The sequence below is a fragment of the Rhincodon typus genome, chromosome 8, assembly GCF_021869965.1.
Source record: "Rhincodon typus isolate 14 chromosome 8, sRhiTyp1.1, whole genome shotgun sequence".
NCBI lineage: Eukaryota > Metazoa > Chordata > Chondrichthyes > Orectolobiformes > Rhincodontidae > Rhincodon > Rhincodon typus.
Genome location: NC_063339.1, coordinates 28,446,584 through 28,464,963, shown reverse-complemented (window position 1 = coordinate 28,464,963; position 18,380 = coordinate 28,446,584). Strand labels below are relative to the sequence as shown.

Sequence of the window (18,380 nt, the reverse complement as noted above, 5' to 3'; positions counted from 1 at the left end):
ATTCCCTTAGAATGACCCCGCTTCCATTGTTTTACAAATTTAGACTTAAAAGAGAGTTGCTAGGACGCAACCCTTTTGAGGTTCAGTCGAATTAAGGCATCAGTAATGATTGTTGCAACAAGATATTCTCAATGTAGCAACTCCCTTTTCAGCTGCTCTTCAAGTTTTTGTTGATTTTAAATAACATTATTCTGTATATATAATTGTTTGGTTTAAAGTAATTTTATGAAAGAAACTATGGTACTGTGTATTTGTAAATGTACATTTTAATGAAAAAAAAAGATTTCCTGCAATGCTTTCATTCAATTTCACATCTTTTACATATTCTTGATGTTTTTTGGTGTGTTATTTCAATTCAAAACTGCCTTTAATTTGTCGTGAATCAATTCCTTTTACAGCTCTGAATATTGAGAAATTAAAAGAATATTTGTCAAAATAGTGGAATCACTTCATTTTACACAGTCATGGGCTTAAATCAAAATGTGGAATTTAAAGGCACGTTGCTGGGGTTAAACATTGTCAAACTACTGCTCATTATTTGAAAATACAAAATTTTGACAACCTGAACATTACAACAGCACAATGTAATTGTAATATTTCCAAATCAGTGTTATCTTTTGGTTGTCTTTTATGAAAGTCCAAAGTGTAATCAATTATTGAATTAAAGCAATAATTATGGACTGGTTGTTTCCTGTATAATTGCTCAAAGGCAAACTTCAGTGAGTGTCGTCAGGTAGACCTTACCTAACCAACCAGTGGTCAATAGAAGTAAATTACAAGGCAGCAGTTGCAACCAATAGTTAATTGCTGTGAGATAACAAGGTGTAGAGCTGGAACAAACACAGCAGGCCAAGCAGCATCATAGGAGCAGGAAGGCTGATGTTTCTTCAGAAATGGGGGAGGGGAAGGGGGTTCTGAAATAAATAGGGAGAGAGGGGGAGGCAGATAGAAGATAAGTGGAGAGGAGACAGACAGGTCAAAGAGGTGGGGATGGAGCCAGTAAAGGTGAGTGTAGGTAGGGAGGAGATAGGTCAGTCCAGGGAGGATGGACAGGTCAAGGAGGTGGGATGAGGTTAGTAGGTAGGAGATGGGGATGGGGATGGGGCTTGAGGTGGGAAGAGGGGATAGGTGGGAGGAAGGACAGATTAGGGAGGCGGGGACGAGCTGGGCTGGTTTTGGGATGCGGTAGGGGGAGGGGAGATTTTGAGGCTTGTGAAATCCACATTGATACCGTTGGGCTGCAGGGTTCCCAAGCGGAATATGAGTTGCTGTTCCTGCAACCTTCGGGTGGCATCGTTGTGGCAGGAGGCCCAGGATGGACATGTCGTCTGAGGAATGGGAGGGGGAGTAGAAATGGTTCGCGACTGGGAAGTGCAGTTGTTTAGTGCAAACCGAGCGTGGGTGTTCTGCAAAGCGGTCACCAAGCCTCCGCTGGGTTTCCCCGATGTAGAGGAGGCCACAACGGGAACAGCGGATGCAGTATACCACATTAGCAGATGTGCAGGTGAACATCTGCTTGATGTGGAAAGTCTTCTTGGGGCCTGGGATGGGGTTGAGGGGGGAGGTGTAGGGGCAGGTGTAGCACTTCCTGTGGGTGCAGGGAAAAGTGCTGGGTGTGGTGGGGCTGGAGGTGAGTGTGGGACGGACAAGGGAGTCACGGAGAAAGTGGTCCCTCCGGAAAGCAGATAAGGGTGGGGAGGGAAAAATATCTTTGGTGGTGGGGTTGGATTGCAGATGACGGAAGTGTCGAAGGATGATGCGTTGGATCCGGAGGTTGGTGAGGTGGTACGTGAGGACGAGGGGGATTCTTTTTTGATTGTTATTGCGGGAAGGGTGTGTGAGGGATGAGTTGCGGGAAATGCGGGAGACACGGTTGAGGGCGTTCTGGACCACTGAGAGGGTATGTTGCGGTCCTTGAAAAACGAGGACATCTGAGATGTACGGAAGTGGAATGCATCATCCTGGAAGCAGATGCGGCGGAGGCGAAGGAATTGGAAATAGGGGATGGCATTTTTGCAGGAAGGTGGGTGGGAGGAAATTCTAGGTAGCTGTGGGAGTCGGTGGGCTTGAAATGGATATCGGTTTCTAGGTGGTTGCCAGAGATGGAGACAGAGAGGTCCAGGAAGGAGAGTGAGGTATTAGAGATGGTCCAGGTGAACTTAAGGTTGGGGTGGAAGGTGTTGGTGAAGTGGATGAACTGGTCGAGCTCCTCGTGGGAGCACGAGGCGGTGCCGATACAGTCATCAATGTAACGGAGGAAGAGGTGGGGTTTGGGGCCAGTGTAGGTACGGAAGAGGGATTGTTCCACGTAACCTACAAAGAGGCAGGCATAGCTTGGGCTTATGCGGGTACCCATGGCCACCCCCTTTGTCTGTAGGAAGTGGGAGGAATTGAAAGAGAAGTTGTTGAGGGTGAGGACGAGTTCGGCTAAGTGGATAAGGGTGTCAGTGGAGGGGGACTGGTCGGGCCTGCGGGACAGGAAGAAGCGGAGGGCCTTTAGGCTATCTGTATGGGGAATGCAGGTGTATAGGGATTGGACGTCCATGGTAAAGATGAGGTGTTGGGGACCGGGGAATTGGAAGTTCTGGAGGAGGTGGAGGGCGTGGGTGGTGTCACAGACGTAGGTAGGGAGTTCCTGGACCAAGGGGGAGAAAATGAAGTCGAGATAGGGGGAGATAAGTTCGGTGGGGCAGGAGCAGGCGGAGAGAATGGGTTGACCAGGGCAGTCAGGTTTGTGGATTTTGGGAAGGAGATAGAAGCGGGCGGTGCGGGGTTGGGGAACGATGAGGTTGGAGGCTGTGGGTGGGAGGTCACCTGAGCTGATGAGGTTGTGGATGGTTTTGGAGAGGATGGTTTGGTGCTCGGGGGTGGGGTCATGATCAAGGGGACAGTAGGAGGAGGTGTCGGAGAGTTGGCAGCTGGCCTCGGTGATATAGAGTTCAGTGCGCCATACTACAACTGCACCACCCTTGTCCGCTGTGAAACAGGAGAAGCACTCAGTTGGAAGTTATAAATTCCATATTGATCCCTTAACTTAAGTTGCATTTAATTCTATGGCTTGTGTTTTTACTTTAAATTTAGGCTAACTTTTCTGTGAAGATTTTGATGTGCTGATACCAAAAATGCTAGGTTTATTTCCCTTAAGTCACTTTATTCGTGAAAAATTGCTATGTCCCTGATATGCTGGTTTTCTACCTTTCTCTTGTGCTTTTTCTCTCAACCTAGCTTTCAGAAATAACCCAGACTCTAAGAAAGGCAGTACAGGTTATATACACCTGGACAACAGGGTTAAGTCATAAATAGGGTTAAGTCATAAATATGAAAGGATCAAAATCACAAATTAGAGGAGAATTGAAACAAGTGGATTGGTAGATGATGTTCAGCATGATTTCAGCAGAAGACAAACTCAGTACCACTGATACGAGGTAAGTAGAATAAATGCCTTCTATGACGATACAGTTAAAATGGGTTAACAAACAGAGTAAAGTTGAAATAAACAGGAAAATAGTACTTCCTAAAATCTTGTACATTAAGACTATAAGACGTGGGAGTAGAAGTAGACGATTCAGCCTGTTATATCTGCTCCACCATTCACTAGAATCATGGCTGATCTAATAATCCATAACACCACTTTTCTGCTATGTCCCTCTAACCTTTGATTACCCTACTCATTAAAAATCTGTCTATCTCAGCCTTGAATGTAATGAATGAATTAGCCTCAAGTCTTTTGAAGTAAAAAATTCGTAGATTCATTACCCTCTGAGAGAAGCAATTCCTCTTCATCTCTGTCATAAATATGCACCCCAGGCATTATGCCCTCTTCTGGAGAAACAACCTTACCGCATCTACCTTGTCAAGCCCTCCAAGAATTTTGTATAATGGGGTTGCCTGTCGTTTTTCTAATTTCCAATGAGTACAGGCCTAACCTATTCAACATCTCCTCAAAAGACATCCACTTTCCACCTGTTATCAGCCTAGTGATCCTTCTCTTGTCTGCAATCATTGCCAATATATTTTTCCTTAGATAGGAAGACCAAAACTGTTCACTATATTCTAGCTCAGGTCTGACTAGTGCCTGTGTGATTTTAGCAAAACCTCCCTTCTATACTCCATTCCCTTTGGAAATAAAGGCTAACATTTAATTTCCTTATTACCGGCTGAACTTGGATGCTAGCTTTTTGCAATTCACACAATAGGACCCCCAGTTTCCTCCCATAGTCCAAACATGTGCAAATTATGTGGATTGGCCATAGTTAATGTGAGGTTATGGAGTAGGGTAAGGGAGTGGGATTGGGTGGGATATTCTTGATGTGCAGACTGATGGGCTGAATGGCTTCTATTTGCACTGTAGGAATTCTATTCTTCCTTCCAAAGTGCATAACCTCACACTTTCACACATTCTATTCCATCTACAAAGTTTTTCCCACTTGCTTAACCAGTCTGTATCCCTCTGCAGACTGTGGCAACCTCACTATTTGCCTTCCCATCTATTTTTGTTCATACACAAAGTTGGCTATAGTGCATTCACTTTCTTCATCCAAGTCATTAATATATATTGTCAATAATTGTGCCCTGGCACAGCTCCCTACTGAGCTCTACTAGTTATAAGTTACCTTCCTGAAAATGCCACCCCCCACTTTATCCCAAATCTCTGTCTTGTATTAGACAGCTAATCCTGTATCCAAGCTAATATACTGCCTCCAATGACATAGAAATTTGTATCTTATGTGTCCTAATGTTATGTACCTTATCAAACGCCTTCTGAAAATCCAAATATATCCACTACTTCCCCATTATCCTGCTTGTTACAGAAACAGACAAATGTCTAAACATGTAGATGGACATCAAAGGTTTGTTCAGACTACAAAGTGAAATACAAGAAAAGCATAATAGCTCTCTCTAAATGAAAATGAGAGGACTGCCAAAGAAAATAAAGTACTAACCTATTTTTCTAATCAACTTGTTCAGAGATGCTGTTACTCACCTCTGAAGCAGGTGAGACTTGAACTCTGTCCTCCCAGTCCAGTGTAAGAGCACTACCACTGTGGAAATATAGGATTAAAATGGATTCAAAACTGCATATTAGCACATTATGGTAAATACTCCTTATACCTACTTCCTTAAGATATTCACAATAGAAAATATGAGTGTCACGCCTTCTTGGAAGGTAGGGTGGGAACAGTAAAAAGAGCACCAAACTCAAATTCATTACCAAAACTTGAAACATACAGATCTCTTTAGTTGGAAGATATTTATACCAGCAAGGAGATTTGTGAGATAAAAGCAAAGGACTGTGAATGCTAGAGATCTGAAACAAAAACAGAAAGTGTTGGAGAAACTCAGCCAGCCTAGTAGTATCTGTAGAGAGAGAAATACAGTTAACAATTCAAGTCCAGTATGGCTGTATGTGAGATTAGAGAGATATTGAGCAATTGTTGAGAGTGTGGGCCACTAAGTGACAGAATTTAACTGCCCTGTTCCTGTGAGCTATATGGAATAGCAAGCTGAATTATGAATACAAAAGCAGCAAAATAAAACAGAAATGAATGTATCTGGGCATCTCATGATCATCATTTGGTAGAAACTTACTTGTCAGAGAGATCATTAAAGGATAAATTCCTCTGCCTTCATTTGTCACCCCAAATGCCATTGCTTTGAATGTTTATGTAAATGTCTACTTTGTGCAGCCCAAACCTTTATTTGGAGTGGAAACTAATAGCGCATCAATCGTAATTAACAACTTGTTCATAAAAATATATTTCAGATGCATGCGTTTGGGTATTGAAAAATTGGCTTGAAATAATTTATATTATGGTTCTTTGGTGTGATGGCAGTGTTACAGAAGGTCTGAGCCAAAAGATCCGATGTTGCAGCAGCCCCAGAGGTGTTTTATAATATGTCTTAATAGGTTGATTAAAACATTTTTTTTAACATTTATTTTGCAAGTAACCAATAGACTAATAGTGATAGCCTTCCTTCAATTCTATGTAACATAATTAAATTGATTATCAAAAACTTGAGGATTATCCATGCAACAACCTAACAAATAGCACAGTTAAGCAGGGGAAAGTAGAGCCGATTTTAATTTCTTTGAGAAAGATGATTTATTCTATCATTATGGTAAAACCAAGCCATTGACCTCAATTTTGCAGTTGTAATGACAGTGTTCACCTTCGTTGTTCGGTGAAATTGACAGTGACTTATGACATCTGCACAAGTGCAGTGAGACGGAGGAATCCACTAGCAGTTGTATCTGATTTCTTGCTTCTCCAGAGGATGTGCTTTTAATGAAAATCAGTAGTACATTATTGAATTGATTTGAGATTTCACTTTATTTGCCATTATTCTTTCTAAGAAAGATCTTTAAAAAATTGCTGTTGAATTAAGTGATTTTTAGTGGCATAATACGTTGTTACTGCCAAACAACCCCTCTAGCCTGAGAAGCCATTTTATATCAACAAAATATTAAGTTTCTCCATTCCTTGTTAAAGTATGTAAATGCTTAATTTTTAAAAAAACTCAATATTTCAGCTTCTATCTTAATCCCATGTGTATGTCCCATCTTTATTTGCTTTTCTGTAAGATTATAAAGTGAATGTTAAAATATACTCATTACTTTGAATAATTCTTAATCAGCAATCAAATTGGCTAACTAATGTTGTTGCACCCCAGAGATTCCCTACAGCTGATGTCAGAATGAAATTAACAACAGGTAAAATCCACACCTCATGGATGTTTGGGTGGAGGGTAGCTGTGAGTGCGATCACTTCTGGCTGTTTGCAGAAGTTAAGCTATTCTGTGCTTAAATGGCCAAAATGAATTTGATAAACTCACAGCCTTTAAATGGAGTTCAAAGTATAGTAATTGAGAGTAAAACTTGGGAATGGGTCTTTCAAAAAATTGCTGAAGCAAGTTGAACATTGGACAGGCAAACAGAAAGTGCAGTACATAAAGCAAAAACAAAGTGCTGGAGAAAGTCCAGTACCCCTTCCCAAGATTTGTTCTGAGTTGCTTCAGCATCTCTATTTTTATTTCAGATTTCCAGCATCTGCAGTCTTTGTTTAGTTTAATTCTGTATATAGTTACAGTTAGGTAACATACATAGATCAAATTCATAGAATACGTATAAATCTAGGATCCCTAGGAGACTCTACGCATTTCTTTTTCCACCAATGTGGAGAAGATAATGAAAAAAACTTGAACTGTATAGCTAAAACAGTATAATACTTATCAGAAAAAGTTCTGAATTTGTCAGACTGTGACTCCAATTGCAGTTGCCTAGAAATTAATGCTTAAAAGGGCTATAAGGTAAGAGAGATCTGAATAATATGCTATAATAGCGGTAAATATGAACAATTGAATTTAAACTATCATCTGATTTTTATTCCATGAAATGTCTCGGTGATAACACAGGTTTTTAAAGGTCAAAACTAAATTGGCAGTAGTGCTGACCTGACCACAGATGAGGCAAGATTCATGAGACCTATGTGGAGTAAACAAAGCCATCTGCACTGAAGTTACTATTTTTGTCTAAAGAGATTGAAACCAGGCAACTGAATCAACATCAAGGAATTCACGTATGCTGTTTAATTCATGTTTGTATGATTTTTCATATTGGAAGATGAAAGGCTTACCCATCAGTTATCCAGTTTGGAAAGACAATAGAGCTGGGCTCTAGATTATACACCCAAACTGTATTTCAACAACTGCTTTCTGCATCAAAGCAGGGAAAAGAACATGGGTTTATAATAGAAGAATGTTTGCACTTATCCTACCTTGTTCCCTCATCTAGAAAAAGCAGTGACTAGTGGAAAGTAGCTTGTGATAAACAATCATACACTGAAAACTTTATTGACATATTCTGCTACTGCTGTGGATATGAGTCAAAAATTAATCAACTGTGGCCTCAGGTTTAAAATCCAGCACCTCAAGGACTTCTAAATTGTGTAGCTCAATGTCTCACTGTTCCAGACACACACATTTTTAAACTTATTAATATGTGTGTGTGTGTTATGTTTTTTTCTCTGGGTTAGTAGACAATAAATTCCTCTATTATTTGCTGGCAAATTATGTTTTAATTGAAGGATAGCTGTGCACGAAAAAGAAATTTAAATTATTTGCTTTGACCAACTGAGAATGGGTTTAAAAGGAGAGCTAATTTTTTTTTCCCTCCTTTTCAGTCACACATAAGCATTCAGGAGTTATCCTGTTAGAGATGTAGAGGAAAAGGAAAAATGGAATACCAACATAAATTAAGCTGTGGAAGTAAAATTTAGGATTAAAGGCTCAAGTTATTGGGAAACAACAAGGACTGATACTGGGAAGGTTTTACTCATAGAATGATAACCACTTGGAATGGACTTCTGCACAGTGCTGAGGTAGAAACTCTTAAGAAATAAGTAGGTGCAACTACAGGAGACTACAGTGATGTTTTGAGAGGATGAATTAAAATGTGTAAATTTATTACTTTTCAATTGTTATCATTCGTGAATAAATATTATTTCAAATAATGTAGAAGCATCCTATAAGGATATGTTTTATCAGGGGCTATGTTTTAACAGCTTATAACATTAATATTATTGGAAAAAGAACTTTAGGCATAAAAAGATGTCCATGCAGATGAGTTTGGGCACAAGAATAATGTAATAGAGGGTCAGCTGGTATGGATATTACTTCAGTGTATAGAACCAAACATTTCTGTATACTGTAAAGGCTAAAGGACCATGTTATTTTTTCTTCTATAATACAGTTTAATTATTGATCTTAGAAATATTAACCTTTTATTTTCCTGCAGATTTATATTGTGTTTTCTTACAGGCTACTTCCTCTAAGATGCTGTCAACATTCATATGACACACTCATTTAACATTGCTTTCATTTGTTAGAACATAACTTCTCCAATTTTCCTAAAGAAAAAGACTAAGCCTCCAACTTGGCCAAAACTAGAATGCACTACAATTGTTAGTTTTAAGATAACATGAGAATACCTTTGTTTCTCAGCTAATAATGCATTTTTCAATTAGACACTTCAGTGAAAAGTGATAATATAACACAGATGTGATTGATGTGAAGTGAGATTCGTTTGCTCAAATTATTAAGACATCCAAAATCATGGAAGGTATACAATTTCACATTTTGTTTTTTCATTTGCTATGTGTTTTTTTAAATGGTACATTTTATCTTTTGGAAATGTAACAAAGTAACTCTTTACTGACAACATTCTGCCCAAATTCTAAACAATACAATGGCCATGCCAATGAGTGCTTGAATAATGTCTCTTCACCCCTACACCCATTCCATTATGTATAATAGGTTATGAAATATATGGTAATATATAAAACCTATGTACAGAAAAAAAATGAGCTGGACCTTCCAGCATGCCAAACATAATCGTGATGCCTTAAGCATTATGACTCAACTAAAGTCATTGTTACTGAGGTATAACACAATATTCGGTATTCCCACATTCCTTTTCATATGATCCCTTTTTTATTCCATATCTGTGTAATATTCAAAAAAACGTTATTAATTAAATTGGCCATGCTGGAAGTAAAATATTTGATGAATATTTATTGGATACTTTGCAGCATTGCAAAACCATTTTTATAAAATAAAATCTTTGACTGATACTGTATTGCTGCATCTGGCATGCTTCTTAACTGTTTCCTTCCTTCCATTATGCCATTTTTAAATTTACTTTCCCCTTAAGTTTTTTTTACTGGCTTTACTTTTTTGTGTTTAATGCATTTTTACTGTTTTATTTTGCTACTTCAATTGTGTTTTGTGTTTTTTTTTTCCTATGTTATTTTGTTTTGGAATTTTATGTTACATTTGAGAGTACTGATCTGTTATTGTGACAGGGGAGCAGGCACAGGATCTTGATAGGAGGAAAATGTGTCAATGAGGAAAGAAATGAATGTGTCCAAGCTGACCATATAATAGATACGAGCATGTAGTAACCATAAGTCAATCTGATTATATTTTGATAAATTAAAACAAAGTACACCCAGAAATCAGAAACAAAAGCAGGAAATGTTTGGAAGACTCACCAGATCAGTTGGCAATGGAATTTTGGTTGAGGGATTGGGAGGGTTGAAGTCAGCCTTGACCAATTTGGCATAGAACAGCCGCAATCAAAAATCCAGTGCCGCATTAACATTCACATCAGCCATGAAACCACCACAAATGAAGATTATGATTTAAGAATAATTATTCGTAGTCCATTTTATTGAGTCTTATCTTATTATATTGGTCAGATTGAATGTATTCAGGAGGGGTATGGAGCTGCGTCAATCTGTAGCTATACAGAGAAAAAGCAAATTTAAGTTTAGAAAACTGCTCTTTCTCTGAAATCAGAGGACAAAATATAGATGAGCCTTTTAGTTGAAGTATAAGGAGCAGGAGGACAAAAAGAGAAAAATAAAATATTTTGTGCATCTTCAATCCTGCATTAGGCCCTGATCTCCCAATTGCCTGTCTTTGAGATAGGCACTGTCTCCCTGTTCTCCAGAACATCAAATTTTAAAGGCGAGTTCTCGTTTTACATCCAAGGTTGGAGGAGTGCACTGTCTCCCTCACTACTCCACTGATCACATCATGTATTTAAGCATTTTACCCAGTTGCTAAAATGTTCACTCTTATTCTTTATATCTAAACAAGTTTGAGAATGAAAATGATCGACCATATTTTTAAAAAAAAAATGACAGTTATTTATCATATAACCAAGACTTATTTGATAAACATGCAAAGCTGATTAACACACAGCTGGAAATATTGAAGTATAAATATTTACCCTTCTAATAACCCAACATATGCTTGTACACACACTATTTAAAGGAAAAATAAATAAACTTTCCCTGTGGTGATTAACTTGGTTGGGCAATGAGGGGTGCTCTTTGGCCAAATACATGTTAATTCTCTGAAGATGAAAGGATAAAGTATGAAATGTTTTAAGATACTTAGAGTCATAGAGCTTTACAGCATGAAAACAGACCCTTCAATCTGGTGACCTTGCAGACTAGACACATGCAGGTGTCAATAGGATCTTCTCAGCAGTTTATTCAGGAAATGTCAAAAATAAGACTTCCAAAAGTCCACTGGGGAGATTAGCTGTTGTAATTTTTCAATTCTATCATGGGATCTTCATGGCTGTCTCAGAAAGATGCCAACAGCTGAGCTAGGATCTTATCTCTTCACCTGGTTACACCGTAGCTGAATTCAAACAGTATCGAATAACCACAACTCCTGATAGCCGTAAACTTGGATATGTGGCATCCAGTAAGTGGTCTTGAAAAAGGTGTCCTTTTAATGACCTTTTTTTGTTTTAAATAAAGGCCCAAATATCTCCTCATATTTCAATGAACCAATTTTCAGAATCCTTTAAACATGAGTCCTCAAAATATTAATAATAGGAGCACCCTTAACATTTTCTACAGTCTCCCTCCATGCTGCCACTGTGATGTCTTGCATATATCTTTTCAACTTTCACTCTCTAAGTCTGGCCTCCTGCGCATTTCCCTGCCTTTGCTTTCTGTGGCCTGGGAAGAGTGCTCACAACTTTCCCTAAATCTTTTTGATTCTTTGCTTCCTTCCATTCCTTATGGTTCCTTCTCAATTCCCAATTCTTCTGAAACATGCAATAACACATTTCTTGGCTTAATGTTCATTTCCTCTTATTACTGCTCGGTAAAGTTCATCTGGTTCTTTTCTACATTGTTTCGGATCTTCCTTCCTGGGATTGAGTATTTGTTCTTTTTGTTGCCATCTTTTTTTCTGATTCCACTAAAATGCTTGTTTATCTTGTAGTTTTCAGTACTGAGGAAGCATTATAACTGAAACATTTATCTATACAGATACCGACTCCCCTGATCTGAATTTCCAACTGTTACACTCAAGCTGTTACACATTTTATCTTTATAAAGCAAAACAAAACACATGGTTTTAATTTCTATTAAAGCTGAAGTCCCTACTTTTTATATTTGTAACTAATTTTATTTTATTTAAAATTTGAGTCATCTCTTTAATTTCAAAATTCATTGGCCAGTCCTAAGCTAGATGTTTTTTATTATTGCTGTTTTCTATATATAGCAGGACTTGAACATTTCCAACATCTGTGGACAGAGAAATACAGTTAATGATTCAAGTCAGTGATTGTTTGTCAGAACTTACAATACTTGGAGATCTAGCAGTTTTTAAGCAAGGCAGAGGAAGAGGAGGAAGGAACAAAAGGGAAAGATTGTGAAAGGGCGCAGAGCAAGACAGCTTAAATTTCAAGAGGATCAATAGTGGAAGATAAAGAGATGATAATGGCACAAGTAAAGAAACAAAGGATGTGCCTAGAGGAGGAGTAAACATGAAAAACTGAATCCTCAGCAAAAAGCTCCAACCAAAAAAAAATTCAAAATTATAATCTGAAATTAGTTAGCCCTGTGTTAAATCCAGAAAACTGTAAAGTGTCTAGCTGAGAGATAAGGTGTTTCTCTTCAATTTTATGTTGAGTTTTATTGGGACAGTGTAGGTGACCAAGGACAGGAGGGAAGAGTAGGACTGGGGACAGAGAAAATTCAAATGACATGACTGAAAAGTCAAGATCATGCCTGTGGACTCAGATCCGGTGACCCATGAAGAGATCATACAATCTCTGCTTGTTTTCCCCAAAATCAATTGGAAACTCACCCCAGACCGTAGTGGTTCAAAATGGCAGTTCCCCAACACCACCTCAAGGACAACTAGGGATGTGCAACATCCAATCCTTTGAATATGTTTAAAAAATATAGAGATTGCATTGTGAACTGCAAATTCAGTTAAAAAAAAATGAAAGAAGCACAAAGATAATTGCACTTAAAGAAGTGTGTTCAGGATATTGATGGTGAGAAAGAAGGTGTTGAATTTCCTGCACTTGCATGGGATTGGGTGTTGAGGGTGTTTGAGTAGTGGATCAGGATATCCACCAGGAGGGAGCAGTACCATTGGAAGGTTGAGAGGGGAGTGAGTTGCATTTAATGGTAGCATCGGGCAAGAGGTGATAATCAGTTGAAGGTGAGAGTAAGGGAAACTTTTGGGATTCTGGAAGATTTGAGGTCAGAAGTGTGGCAGATGAGCCATTTGAAGGCAAGAGAAGGGGGTGGGGGGATTGGAAACCAGTTGATGAAATTTTCTAATTGAATGGAAGAGCAGGAAATGGAACTAAAAGCAGTTACCCAGTGAATCAGAAGTGTTGAGGAAGGGAATTCAAGAACGACTGAAACAGGACTAAGCAGCCCACTTGATTGGCACTGCATCCACAAACATCCCCTCCCTTCACCACAGATGCTAAGTAGCCGCAGTGTGTACTATTTACAAGATGCATTGCAGAAATTCACCAAAGAGCCTTACACAGCATCTTCGAAACCCATGACCAGTTCCATCTAGAAAGACAAAAGCAACAGATACATGGGAATATCATACCTTCAAGTTCCCCTCCAAGCCACTCATCACATTGACTTGGAAATATATCACTGTTCCTTTACTGTTGCTGGGTCAAAGTCCTGGAATTCTCTCCGTAAGGGCAATGAGGGTCAACCTACAGCATGTGGACTGCAGCGGTTCAAGAAGACCACTCACGACCCACCTTCTAGAGGGCAGGGAGAGATGGACAATAAATACTAGCCATAAATAATGCCCCTGTCCCATGAGTAAATGAAAAATAAAGTCAAGGTACTGGTATCAGCGAATCAGGTGCGGAACACTACACAAAATGATCCTTCTAGAGTCTAGTGGTGGACTTAGTCCTAAGAGGAAGGACTTGTCATAGAAACTGCCCAGAATTACGCCTGTGCAGGAGGTGGGAATTGTCCAAATCAGATGCGTGTTAACTGTGGGGAATGAGAGTTGTTTTCCCTCCCTGTTAAGAGGAAAGGTGCTAAAACAAGAGCACTAAGGGCACCTGGTATTATGCAAGTGAAAGAAATAGCCAGGAGTAACTTTTGGTGTCAAATGTGAATCCCAGATTAAGGAGAAAGCAGGATCATCATAATCCTGTGCATTAGTGAGGAAGGCACCGCTGTTGTCACCCCTTCACCCATGGGAGTGGCCTCAATTACTGTGGCAACAGATTCATGTCGACTTTGCAGAACTAATAGAGGGATGGATGTTACTAGTAGTCGTGGATGCCCACTCCAAGTTGTCTGAGTTGGCGGAATGTTGACTCAAGCCATTTTCTTTAACGTTAAATGAGAGGTGTTTATATCACATATTCAGAATGATGCTCTCATAACTCCAGTGTTCAGTTCAGAAAGCAAGTGTAACAATATAGAAGTCGTGAAGTGAATAGCATGGTTCTGTAATCACTGTGTCTGTGGAAGATGCCAATGAAGGACAGCAGATAATGAAGCAGAGGGGACCAATGGCTGTGAGACATGACAATAAAATCCATATCTTGTTTGACATGAGACAACTTTCCTTAAACCTCATTCTAGTTTCTATTGATTCATTCTAGCTAATGGAACAATGCCATTGAAAAATAAGCCAATCCCAGTTTACCAAGAATCTAAAGCCTTCTTCCCTGCATCATCATTCCAGCCATGCAATAATTTCTCTATGAAATCTTTCACTTTGAAATCTTCCTATTTCTGTGCTCATTGGCATGTGGCACTGAGAGTAATTTTGAGGTTACTACTTTTGAGATCCTGCATGCTAAACATCTACTCAAATTGCTAAGTTCTAATTGTAGGGCCACACCTCCCTTCCTATCTATGTCATTGGTACTACCATTGACCATGACCTCAGGGTAGTTCCCCTCCCCAAAATAATGTGCTGTAGCCATTCTGCAGGCATGATCCAGGTACCAGGAAGTCAGCATACTCTCCATTCTCTTCTCCTAACTAATGGTTCCCTTATTATTCCTGCTGATCCACTCTTCTTTCTCTACTGTGATACCATGGGCAGGCAGTTGCTGTGCTCCTCTAAGCACTATTGCCCTCACCAGAATCTAGAATGGAAAACAAATTGGAGACTCCTATACTACTCACCTGGTTCCCTTAGACTTCCCAGTGGTCATCCATTCCCTATCTACGAGTATACCTATATACTGTTGTGTGACCACCACCTGAAATGTGTTATCTGCTTAGTCTTCTGCCTCACAATTGCACTGGAGTCTATCCAGCAGACTGTCCCATTTAAAACTCAGAGCCCGAGTTTCTACAGCTCATGACAGTTTCTGCACATGTTCATCTAAGTCGCAAGAAGTGTCCACAACATCCCACATGGTACAGAATGGAAATTCCATGTGGTGGGGCCACCCTGTCATACTTTTGGCTTACTTTTAGACTACTATTCATTCCAGTTTATAGTAAATAAAGTTACTTACTTTAACTCATCAATCAGCTCCTTCTACAAAATTCTCTGTCAAAGGTAAATAAAATAGTGACAATATAAACTTCACAACTTTAATAAATGCTCATGGATTGAAAGAATTGGCAAAGATAAATTGTTATACAAGGAAAGAAGCAGCAATAACTCTGGAATAAACTGTTTCTCAAGATGAAAGGAACAAGGAGAAACTTATGAAGGACTTGAAAGCAACTTGTGAATTAACCATCCCTGGGAAGGAACAACTCAAACAACCTGTTTCCTGGGAGAGAGGAGATAATGATTGCTTGATAACCTGCTGCTTTGTGACAAATGGACAATTAAGTCTGCCTGCAAAAGGAATGTTCTGAAGTAAAGCACTTAATTACGGGAAAAGTTATGTTTCAAACAGACAGCTAATGCCGAATGTAACGAGGAATATGAGAGCTACTTCTGATAAGACAAGTTACAGACTTGAGGTTATTGAATCATCAAAATGTCAAACCACAAATTTGAAAGAGAGAAAATTGTATAAGAATCTATCACCGAAATAATCCGGTAGCAGAACTTCGAAAAACAACACTGCACAAGTATTGAACCCTGGACACATCAAGTAAATGACATTATTGGTTGGAATCCTGACCAGATCCCACCATTAATTGGGTAATAGCCAAATCGTGTTGTGAGGCTTAACGTACTTACTTGAGGGGTCATATTTTGATTGCTACATGCAATAAAGTTTAAATCATTGTTTCAGTAGTTGATTGCCTGTGAGGTTTCTTAATAAGTAGCCGAATGGAAGGCAACTTGTGGGGATTTAGCCACAACAAAAACCATTGTGTATTTTAACTATTCACTCAACTCATTAAACCCAACATGCCACTCAAGCCACACTTGCATTCATTACAAAATAGTTCAAGCAAGTGAATAAAATTTTACTTATCAACTAAATTACTTTTTGAAACCAGTGCTGGTATGAGGCAATACTTGAATAGCTAAATTAATGTTCTTTATTCTTGAGTTGTAACTATGCACTTAGATTGTTCAACTTTTTTAAATTGAAATTGACAATCACTGTCAGTTCAGAATATTGTATTTGATGAAGTATGCATTTGTTTGGCAAATGAAACTCTCTTTTGTTAATGCTACCTAGTTTCCTTAAATCATAACTTATCTCCTCCCTTTTTTCCAACTTATTTGCTCCATTCCTCCAACTGTAGTTGATGCAAGTTTGTGTTCACAAAACTTTTGAGATGGATTTTTACCTATTCCATAGGCTGCATGGAGTTTGAAAACTCGAGCCTTGACAGAGATGGTGTATGTGGATGAGGTTGATGTAGATCAAGAAGGAATAGCAGAAATGATGCTGAATGATAGTGCTATTGCCCAAGTTGCCCGTAAGTACATTAGAAAATCAATTTTATTGGTTAAGTAAATTATTCCTGATTTTAATTCTGTCAAATCCTTGTATTAGAATTTGCTGTTAGCACTAAATAGGCAGTTTGCCAAACAGTGAGACAGAGTTTAAAGGAATTGAAGAGGATGAAGATTGATTAGTGCAGTGGATATACAGGCAATAAATATATACTGTGAGAAATTGATTTTCTAAAGAAAGTAGAGGGATTGGGAAGAGAACAATACAAAAAGAATGCTATTGAGGTACAGTGATGCCCAAGCATGTAAATACAGAACTCAACAACAGCAACAACTTATTCATATTGTATCTTTAATATAATGAAATGTCCCAAGACATTTCATAGAAGCATTATAAAACAAAGTACGACACCAAACCATATAAAGAGATATTAGATCAAATGGTCCAAAGCTTGGTAAAAGAATTGGGCTTTAAGGAATGTCTGAAAGGAGGAGAGAAAGGTAGAGAGGTGGCATGGTATAGGAAGACGATTTCAAAGCTTGGGCTGGGAGAACCTAAAGCCCACCTAATGGTGGAGCAATTTTGATTGCGAATGCACATGGAGGAGTGCAAATATCTTGGATACTTATGGAGGAAATTAGGAATTGGAAGGGGAAAGGCCCTGGAGAGATTTGAACGTAAAGATGAGAATTTTAAAGTCAAAATATTGCTAGACCAGGACAAAATGTAAGTTGGTGAGTACAAAGGGATGGGGATAGTAGGTGAGAGAGGGTGCTAGTGGAGGGTCATTTTTCAGACTGGACGCCTGTGACCAGTGATGTGCCACAAGAATCCGTGTTGAGTCCACTGCTTTTTGTCATTTATATAAATGATTTGGATATGAATATAGGAGTTATGTTTAGTAAGTTTGGAGATAACACCAAAATGTGTGGTGTACTCGAGAGTGAAGAAAATTATGTCAGAGTACAACAGGACCTTGATCAGGTGGGCCAATGGGCCAAAGAGTGGCAGGCGGAGTTTAATTTAGCTAAATGTGAAGTGTTGCATTTCAATAAGGCAAGCCAGGGCAGGACTTATACAGTTAATGGTAGGGCTCTGGGGAGTGTTGCAGAACAAAGATACTAAGGGGTGCAGATGCATCAATCCTTGAAAGTGGAGTCACAGGGTATACGAATAGGAATGGTTTAGAGGGATATGGGCCAAATGCTGGCAATGGAACTAGGTCAGATTGGGATATCTGGCTGGCAAGGATGATTTGGACTGAAGTATCTGTTTCCGTGCTATATAACTCTATGACTCTATAACAGTATTTGCTGTACACTTGAGACATAGGTAGCTAAGGATTGGGTGATATAATTTATGGAGGGTAGAATGCAAAAGACAGGCCAGTAGTGTGTTGGAATAGTCAAATCTGAAGGTAATGTAAGGTATAAATGAGAGTTTCAGCATCAGATGAGCTGCAATAGAGGCAAAGATGATGTTAAAGACATGGAAATAAACAGTTTTTTCTGATGGCATGAATGAAGCTGGAAGGTCATTTGAAATATGCCGTCAAGGTTGTAAACAGACTGGCTTAATCCCAGAAAGAGAGAGATGGAGTTAGTAGTTAGGGGATAGAGGTTGGAGCAAGAACCGAAAACAATGGCTTTAGTCTTCCTAATATTTCAATTGAAGGAAA

At 39.0% G+C, this 18,380-nt stretch overlaps 1 protein-coding gene across 1 annotated transcript in view; it reads left to right on the top strand.

Annotated features, from left to right (window-relative positions):
* The window catches only part of ttc8 (tetratricopeptide repeat domain 8), a 49,343-nt gene that overhangs the window by 535 nt on the left and 30,428 nt on the right, over positions 1–18,380 (top strand). Inside the window, exon 2 of the mRNA XM_020529171.2 lies at positions 16,604–16,724. Within this exon, the coding sequence (XP_020384760.1) occupies positions 16,604–16,724 (121 nt within the window). The remainder of the gene's footprint in view (positions 1–16,603; positions 16,725–18,380) is intronic.